Source organism: Ruditapes philippinarum, unplaced genomic scaffold, assembly GCF_026571515.1.
Source record: "Ruditapes philippinarum isolate M1 unplaced genomic scaffold, ASM2657151v2 ctg2594_1_1_1_1, whole genome shotgun sequence".
NCBI lineage: Eukaryota > Metazoa > Mollusca > Bivalvia > Venerida > Veneridae > Ruditapes > Ruditapes philippinarum.
This window is the reverse complement of record NW_026851694.1, coordinates 242509-252986: the sequence shown is the minus strand read 5'-3', so window position 1 is coordinate 252986 and position 10478 is coordinate 242509. Positions and strand designations below refer to the sequence as shown.

Here is a 10478-nt window from a genome sequence, read left to right as displayed (position 1 = left end):
TTGACATTTCTCGCACAGTGCGTCGTCGATCTTCCTTTATCAGTTGCCGAACCTTGTCTTTTACTCCAGTTTTCACCACCGATGGTCGACCGCATCGCTTGCCATCCTCTATTGACTCTCTTCAGTTTCGGAACATGTCGTGCCATCTAAATACTCGCAATCTACAGCATTTCTTTGTTGTACTAGATGTTTGAATCATTTTACACGTCTCCGTTGGTGTCTTTTCTATTCCCACACAAAACTTGATGATTGCCCGGACTTCAACGTACGTCGCCTATTGACGTTATTTTTCTCTTGATTTGTGTAAGCACCCGTTGTTATTCAAACAATTGTAACGATTGACCAGTAGATTTTTCAGAAAATGACGTTGACGTTGTATTTAATGCTCGTGCTTTTTCGTGACGTTATCCATTGTAATTTAAGAAAATTATTATCAATTAAATATATCGGTACCATTAACTTAAATACGATAAAATCGGAGTGCTTCGGATATGCGTTATGCGGTTCCTATAGAAAGAAGTTTCGAGCGGTATTTGTCTATTCTTGTTAGTGAGCGTTATACTACATATTGAGCACATATTTAAATTACATTTTGTGAAATATGGATACAAACGCACCATTAAGAAAAAAAGGTCCTTAAACTTCCCGAACACCCTTCGTATAAGGCGAAAATAGCTAAAAATGTGTCCATAGGTCACAAATGCCCCCACATTACACTGTTTTATAGACAGCACGATATTTAGACACAAATCTATATGTCCCCTCCTGGCCACCAAGTGGGGGCATATTAAACAGCCCATTTTATTATAAGTTGAAAATTTGTAAACCTGTAAAAAAATATCTGAGCAATACGTTGAGGTACATGTTTCTTCAAGTGCCTTTTACAGCACCTTTTTGGAATCTCTATACACAATTTGATTTACTTAGAATTCACTTTATTTCATTGGCATGAAATTTCATGGTTTTGTCAGAAAGATTTTTGTTGGTTCTTGAATTTGTGGACTGGTTTATTTTTTTCCAAAACGTAAAATGTAAATAATGGGATACAAAATAATCTTACAGCAGACAAAATGGAATTTTGTTGGATCTTAAATGCATGGATTGACCTATCCACGTAAACCACGAATATTAGTTCCCCACGAATAATAATGATTTTGCAGTAGGTATTTTGGTAAACTTAATTTTTGTGTTTTGAGGTTAAGGGAATTTGGATTCTTATTATATTTAATGTTACCACTGGATTGTGCATTAAATATTTTACCAAGGAACAGTTAAATCAAACTCAAAATAGACAAAAATCTTAAATTTTGTCACTTGGAACATACAATAGCATAAAAAGAGAAACATTTGTTCACTTAATTAATTCATACATAAAAAACATGAAAACTCTTTATCAAATTACCAATAATACAATTTTACAGCAGAGTCATAAAATAACACAAGGCATGCTTGTAAAACTCAAATGCTTCTATACCCTATACAGGTAGTAAGAAAATAATTTCTAAGTTCACTTTTGGAAAATAAAATTATAAAAATTAACAAATAACTAGTTAAATTTCTCAATTCTGAACATCTGTCTGTGACAGGTCTTGTAATGTAAGGGATGAGGTCTTATGAAAAATAACAAATTGGTTAAATTTCTCAATGCTAGACATCTGTCTTTGAATGGTCAGGTAATTCAAGGGTCAAAGGTCAAGCTTATAGTTGAGACATCTTGTGACAAAGTAGAAATTTAATTTGTTAAAATATTGAATAAAGTTCACATAAATATATCTGAAATGTAATAATACATGTGTGACCTTGAATGTCAAGGACATAAAGGTGTCAAATTTGAATTTTAATAAGTCAAAATGAAGCTGTCGAATTTGAATATCAATAAGTCAAAAGGAAGCTCTCATTTTGAGGTATTTTGTTTCCAAGTATGAACAGTTTAAAGTTATACTTATGGAATGAATAATTTCAAAGTCAAAGCAGAACAAATTCATTTTACAAATTTAGAGCCAATTATTGTCCAAGTCATTTAAAGTTTATAACTTCAGAGTACAGTCATGTATGTAAATATATGGAATTTTTGTAGCTGGTAGTTTTTACCCCGTATCACAACAGAAAGCCACACTGAATTTACCAGAGCACAGTTCAGTCGCCACATTGTTTCTGGGCATGCTGCAAGGCAGTTTACCAGTTCTAGTTGCCTTCACGGTTGCAAGGAACTGAAACTTCTGTACATGCCACAGTAAAAGTAAAATTGAATGACCGTAGAAAGGACTTTATGAAAGAAAAGATTTCATGACAGGGAATCAAGCCTGCCAGTTTCACAGTCCAACATTCTACCTATTGGGTTAACCGGTTCAGTTTTATCGAATTTGGAAAACATAAATATCAATTTATTCCCCCTTTCCCCCCAAAGTTATAGGGATATGAATATATACATAATTCCCCCATAATGATCACTAAAAGTGACTTACATTAAAGAAAGGACATAGTGTGATATGAAAGAAGTAAGAGTACGATCCATTCCAGCTGCATGTTTTCAGGGAGTCATTGTCAAATTTCATCATCTGTTTCTGCAGTGGACCGACTGGACACAGGTAGAGTGCATACTGCCGTGGTGTCAGAGAATCAATGTCCGGGTCATTAACATGTGACAACAACCTGAAATAAATAAATTGGGAATCACTCTGTGAAATTCTGTTCAGTAAAATTGAAGCAAATGTAGTCAAGCATTTATGTTACTATTTCTATACAACTTATAAAACAACGCAAAATGCAACAAATAGCCATAAATCCAACAATAATATTGTTTTATTAAACAAGTTCAATAAATGAAGCACTGAATCTACACATAATTATACGATATTCTTTTCATCACATATCTAAAAAAGGATTGGTTTACAGTTATATTTGTCCTGTTACGCCAATTTCTGTGCGCTTTCACGCAATGTTTGCGTATTTTACGAATAAAGGCACGTCAAAATGCTTTTGATAGGTCCCTTACTCTGACCGTTTATTTAAATAACAATAGATTTAACCACAAACATTGACATGTGCTCTGAATGTTAACCAATATGCTGTGGTGAAATTGTTATTGTATCCACTAATCTAATAAAAAGAATAAGGTAGGTCAGGGATCTATGCATTACACAAGTGTATTTTTTATTACTAAAATCATATATCAAATAGATAGAGGATATTGACTATGTCAGTGTATGTTCAATACTGACTTTACTGAACAAGTTGAATAAAATTATGTTGTGCGAGCTGCTGGCAAGCTTTATATTATTTTATTTAAAAAGTTAAATAAATTTGGAAATGAATCTACAGGAATATTATATTCTTTTTATCACAAAGTCATACCAAAAAAAAAAATTGTTTAAAATCAAACAGATTCATTTTTCATTGAAGTTTCTATAGTATAACGCTAACATTAAGCTAGTCTTTACGATATGTTTGTATAACGAAAATGATGTCACATCAAAATATATGCACGTCCGTGCAATACCACATTTACTGCAAAAGAGGCACGGGTGTATGATAATATCCCATATTAAATAAAACAAATTCCAATCAATCAAAGAAATCCCAATAAATCATCCAAATCCTAATACATAAAAAAATAACACAAATCCAACAAATTACCTTTAATCCATTTTTTTTTAATCATCAACAAATTACCACAAATCACCATAAATCTAACAAATTGCCAAAAGATCTGACAAAAAGTACTAAAACTCTAAACTTTCTATAATTCTAGGAAAATTTATAACAAAATGAAATTTTGAAAAACAAGAGGGCCAAGGTCCTAAATTGCTCACCTGACCAATCAAGCTCATCCGAGCAGAAGTGTTCACAAGGTTTTTCTATTTTTAACTCCTGTGAACTTTAAGTTTTTCATCCGTGATGACCCATGTTCAAATTCATCTCAGCAGTTACCTAGACAAGCATCTGACAAAGTTTAATGATGATTAAGGCAAAAATGTGGCCACTAGAGTGTTAACGAACAAATGTGGATGGACGACGGACATTCAGCAATCCTAAAAGCTCAACCTGAGCAGCTCAGGTGAGCTAAAAGGGCGACTTTTTGTATTAGAAACTGCTAGGAAACCAGTATACAATATATTTTCAATAGATAAAATACAAGAACATGTACTTTAAGACTTTAACTAGCATTATTTCTAAAAATCTGAATTTAAAGAGGTCATTTTCTACACTTTCCTTATATGAGTCTTCCTTTGATAATCATTCAGAGGTCTAATTAGAACTTTTAATGGACAAATCCTCACGTAAGTCCTATTTAAAATGGCAAAAAAAATACTCATAACCTATGGAACAGAATTAGTGCATTTATTCCATCTTGCTTTATGATATCCGGACTTACATTATGCTTGCTTCTATACTTCTTTATGACAATGAAAACCTGCGTTTTGCTGAATTCAATCATGCCTTATGATTACTGAATGCACTTTCATGTAATTGCAACCTTATGTGTTCCCTACTAAACCATCAAACTCACCTATTTTAATATGCTTTATGATTAATTGTATCTTTTTAAGGACAGCGTATTATGTTTGGCGTTTAAGATAACATTCTTTGCTTGTTCTTGATATAACTAAATGTAACATGGTAAGTTTCTATCAGTACCTTTAATTTGCTATAAATCTGCCACTTACATTGTCGACATTATGTCACAATAAATTATTAATTTTGATCAATAACTGGCGAATTGATGTGTCTTAGCATTCATATGCTTCAATATATTCACTGATTACAAATATAATGCAATACATGATCACTGCGCATCGACAACGAACCCTAGTACTTCACCTGCCCGTAAAAGTGCCTTTTATACAAGTTATTGATTGGTGAATGATTTAGCGTCGTTGTGACCCTGAATGCTGACCAAATTGCCTAAAAATTATTAGGTGTCATCAACTGATATTTTTAGGTTATACTCGTATAAACTACGGCTTATTCTTTCTAAATCATTCATCATACAAGGTTTTTACATGAAGTGTCATGTTTATCTGACCCGTTACCTCAAACATCCTTATAATCCTGATCTATAATCAGACACACATATGCCCAAATTTTGTAATTGACTATGCACATGTTACAAAAATAAACAACTTCCTTCTTTCCTTATTATACATGTATACCTGATGTGTTACATACCTTTTCGCCACTATTAGTGACTCTGAGACATTTATTAAGTTAAAATGCCAATGAATGTTGCTTTTTAATGTCCAAGTCATTAGATAAACCCCTTCGCAGTACCTAGGCAGGTGCTTAACAACTGGATGACAGCATTATATGTTTTGGTAAGGGAGTACACTATGACCAATATTGCATGAAACTGACACGTATATATTCCATCCCAGCTCATGAAAGTATCTTTGGAATGAGCTGGGGGTAGGTGCAGCCCTTAAGCCATGGCCAGAATCGGCCACTGTACGTATAACTGCCCCAATGAATAACTGTTAACTAACATATTTTATTCTATTAGACTGTAGACATATATAAGATTATATTGCATAATCCTTTACTACTTGCCCACTGCAATTTATGTATTAAGCGCTTGGTACGTATTTATATATACATGTACGCAGTATCTACTATCTATACGGAAAATTCCGATGATAGGCGAATCGTGGAAAAAATCCGTTGATATCGAGAACAGAGTTCTTGCCCCTTAACAGTTCACAAATCGCTAGACATTGTTTTAATTGTTTATCATAATGTAAGATGATCAAACATAATCCACAAAGCCTCAGACACCGAGCTTTATTAAGCATAAACACTGAATAATTGATATAAGCGAAAGCTAATAGTTATCACGCCATGCGAGTTACAAATCAAATAAGTCACATTTTAACAAAATCCATCAGGGAACAAAAAATAGTCAATTTAAAATGACTTCTACATAAAAGTAATACAAAAAAACTAAACCGTAAATGGTTTGTATAGAGCATGAAGAAAGGTAGCTTATACATAAAGGTATATGACGTTAACATTTTAGTATTCCAAACGGCTTGTTCCAGTTTTATAGTTATCACACAATGAACGAATGGGTCACTACGAAAGTTTGAATGAAAAAATAAAAAATGGAATCCAGCATAATGCAAAGTTTAAAAATCATTAAGCAAGATGGAATCAAGCATAATGCAAGTTCTAATGTCATGTAGCAAGATGGAATTAAGCATATTGCAAGTTCAAATGTCATCAAGCAAGATGGAATCAAGCATAATGCAAGTTCCAATGTCATCAAGCAAGATGGAATTAAGCATAATGCAAGTTCCAATGTCATCAAGCAAGATAGAATAAATGCATTAAATCTGTTGCATAATAACCAATCAAAGCCAATTAATTGAATTCTGACAAATAAATAATTTTGATATTGCACCAGCTAATTTTTGAATGTGTCCTAAATAAAACAACAAAGGACTAATACATAAATGTACACCGCTTGCTATGCAAAGATAAAGTGTGTAATCTTATTTATAATTTGATTATCTAAGAGTAGTTGTATCATAGTTTGGGGACCTTTCTGTTGAAAAAGTGTCAGAGTTAAATCGTATACATATACATGCACAGTGCGGTAACTGGAGTGCAGGTATCAGTTACCCGCACTCCAGATCATGCCCGTTGATTGGCTCATTTTTGCTGGGGTTTACATATTGTGACGGCAGAGAAAGGGAAAGCGGCAGAAATATCATATTCAGATGCTCGACCATTGGTTACTTTTTCCCGGGGTTTACAATTGTGTCAACAGGGAACGTGTTCTTATGTTTGACTATGATACAAAAGAGAAAGAACACCAAAACACTCGGCAATCTGATTTATACTCGGGGGCTACGCCCCCTCGCAGAAATCAGATAGCCTCGTGTTTCGGTGCTCTTTCTATTACATATTTTCTACCGGATTATATTGATTTTTGTAGCTCTATGTAAATAGTCTTTATACCGGTATACCTTAAATTTTAACAATTTAGTGGTGAATATGAATAAACTTTAGATCATATTACACAGATAAAAGTAGACTTTGTGCAAATAGGCATAAAGGCACCTTTGATGAATTAAACTTAAAGTAGGTCAAATCATTTTAACATTATTTAGCGAAAGGAGAGGATTTATATCAATGAAAAAAATATTATGTAAAAATTGATATTTTCCCAGGAGTACAATGTAGAATATACTTAAGGCTTACAGTTATCATTATTACAGAGTACATCAATGTTTAAAATTTGAAGTAACTGTGATAGAAATATAGACCATTTTATCGATTTTATTAATATATATCGATTTTTATAAATAACCTAGTTGGGAAAAAGACAAAATGGCTACAGGTGGACACATTGATACTGATATTCTTTCGGATGACGTATTTGATGTATTATGTTCAATGTGTAGAAATGGAGGCTCTAACACTGAAGGTGAAAAATACTGTGTCGATTGTCATGATTATTTCTGTGTTAGTTGTGTCAAAGTTCACAGTAAAGTGCCTTTATGTGTTGGTCATAAGGTATTGGATAAATCTCAAGTTAAATCAGGAACCAGAGGTCTGTCGAGGGCACCAGCAGAGAGATGTGACAGACACAGTCATAAACACATTGATATGTACTGTCAGAACCATGATACTGTTGGCTGTTCTACATGTGTGGCAGTTGATCACAGGTAAACTATAGTATTTAAACAAAGATATTCTTTAAGTAAAATGTATATGGAATGTTAAGTAAGGCACTTTACACAATATTCTATTTTCTCTATATAACAGTAAATAATATATTATCATTTATTACCTCATAGCCTCATAAACTGTCTAAACTTATTTTTCAGATTATGTAAGGATACATTCTACATACCAGAATTTATCCGAAACAATACTTACCAAGTTGAATCGAGAGACATTCAAACAAAACTCAAGAAAATGGCAAAGACTCTTGAAAAACAAGCTGATAGATTTAAACGAGATAAACAAAGTCTGTTAAAGAGGAAAGCAGAGTTTCTGGCTGATATCAGAAAATTTCGACAAGAAATCAATGGTCAACTTGACAAGCTGGAGAAAAGTTCTATTGATGAGATAGACAGTAGAGTCAAATGTCTTGAAGACAAAATCGAAGAAAGTTTAAAACAGCTACAAGTAAACAAGTCCAGGATTAGATCAGCTAATGATAAATTAACGTCTACAAACACAAATCATTCTGAAGTGTTTGTTTATGTGAAGATGGGAGAAGATGCTGCAAATGTTGCCAACAAATATATGGAGCATACCAAAATAGAAAGTACAGTAGAAGACGTAGAGTTTCAGCCTGACAGAACAATTCTTACACAGTTAGAACAAAAGAAGACCCTTGGAACACTATCAAAGAAACCTACAAAGACTGCTGACAATTTATTTCAGGTTAAAGGAAATCAATCATATAATGTTGCAGATAAGTCAGATGAAAAAGATTGTTTCATCAGCAGTGCCTGCTGTATGGATGATGGTACATTTATTCTAGCTGATAACAACAACATGAAACTTAAACGTTTACACAGTTACAACTATACTGTCACAGACTTCTGTGATCTTCCTGGATATTCACATCAAGTATGTATGATCAATAACACACAAGTAGCAGTAACTGTTCCATCACAAAATGAAGTTCATTTCATTTCTCTAGAAAGAAAAATGAAAACAACAAACAAGATTAACACTGATTTTGAATGTGTCCATCTTGCATATGCAAAAAATAATTTATATATTTCAGATAGAGACTCATCAGTATATATGTATACATTGTCAGGTAGGAAACTTAATCAGTTCGGTAAGGATCAGTCAGGACATAAGTTGTTCTCTAATATATGCAGTTTAGTTGTCAGTAAAGATGCTACTAGGATTTATGTTTTTGACAGCAATAATGGACTGAAAGTACTGGACAACAATGGTCAGGTTATTACATCATTTGATGATGGGCATTTTACGGATGCTGGAAATTGTTATCTCACTGAAGCAGGTAGCGTGCTGGTATCTAGATATGTCTCCAATAATGTTTTACAGATTACATGTGATGGTGAGCTTATAGGAGAGGTTGTAAAAGCTGATAGTGGAAAAGCGGGAATTGTGTCAGTCTGTTGTAATCAACAAATGACAAAGATGTGTATAAGTAGATTTTTAGATAACCACATTAAAGTGTATGACATCTAATCAGTAAAACAAATGATTTACAAAAGAAAAATAAACATTTTTTTTAATATATGCCTTACCCTCAAAATGTATGCAAGTTATTTATTATAGGTTATAATTTCTTTCAAAGTTCCCATTTTTGAATGCACCTTGTTTGATTGGTTTTTTTTTTTTTGGGGGGGGGGTGGTATATTACAAGAAAAACTACTAAATTGTTTAAACAATCTAAAAAAGTAATATCATGCAAGTATTTGGCGAGTATAATATTGTTTCATTGAACAAGTTTAATTTTATTCAATACATACCCAACATAAGAAGGGTTATAATACAGTAAAAAAGTCAATCTTTTCATTGATGCACATATAGTTTGATGCTAATATTTAGCCTTTTTTGATGAATAACACAATATGTCATGTTACATTGTGGTTACACTTGTGTAATATTCATTTTCATTTAATGGCTTTTTTATGCTTCTGTACACGAATAAAATAAAATTATATTGATTAATTCTCTTTAGTAATTGCCTTATCCCCAGAATGCATCAAGTCAAGTTCATTCAAGAAAGACATGATGGTCCTGAATCGCTCACCAGAAACAACTGTTCTTCAGTGATTATAGAAAAAAACTCAAATAAACTTGTAGAAAGACAAGTCCAGCTCAACTTCATATTGTCTCTCTAGTTATAAGGTTTCCTGACACTGATTGTTTTTTTCTTCTTGGTAAAAATGATAGGAACCTTTCACAAATGTCCCAAGTTCATTGTTACTGTTCATCTGGTAAGTGAAAGCATATCAACTCACGATACTTGATTTTTTCTATTTTCAGCTCAAGCGGTCCTTAAATTGGGCAAATAAAATTAATTTGAGCAAACTTCATAAAAAAAATTAAAGAATGCTAAAGACCAAGTTTGGTGATCCTCAATCCATTAATTGATAAAATTTGCCTATGACTGTCTAACGGAATTGCTATCTTTCTTTTTTTTATTTACCGGTATCTTAAAAAAATAGATAATTACATAATCTCAGTATTTAGATATACATGTATTTTGTATGTCAGGATGACACCACCGGTCAATATTTATTTAAGATAACATAGGTATACTAGTTTACTCGATCAGAAAGTTAACGTTTCAGGTTGAATTATCTATTCTCTAATAGAAATAGGAACAAGAGCTGTCACAGGAGACAGCGAAGCTCGACTAATTAAATACTGGACGCAGTAAGAAAGACAAAACTATGAAAGAAAAATCAATTATGATATAAATTTATTTCTTCTTATGACAAGAAGTTACAGTTGTTTACATAAAAAATTCCAGGTTT

At 32.7% G+C, this 10478-nt stretch overlaps 1 protein-coding gene across 1 annotated transcript; it reads left to right on the top strand.

The window, feature by feature from the left end:
* The first annotated feature begins 7329 nt into the window (after positions 1-7329).
* Positions 7330-10150, top strand: LOC132737044 (uncharacterized). Its single transcript, XM_060724281.1, has 2 exons — positions 7330-7667; positions 7830-10150. Exons 1-2 carry the CDS (start codon positions 7330-7332, stop codon positions 9178-9180), a joined length of 1689 nt encoding a protein of 562 aa, XP_060580264.1. The 3' UTR covers positions 9181-10150.
* Positions 10151-10478: the final 328 nt, after the last annotated feature.

Coding starts and splice junctions, on each gene's coding strand:
- LOC132737044 (XM_060724281.1), top strand. CDS start 7,330: ATGGCTACAGGTGGACACATTGATACTGATATTCTTTCGGATGACGTA. Junction 7,668..7,829: donor TGTGTGGCAGTTGATCACAG/GTAAACTATAGT, acceptor CTTATTTTTCAG/ATTATGTAAGGATACATTCT.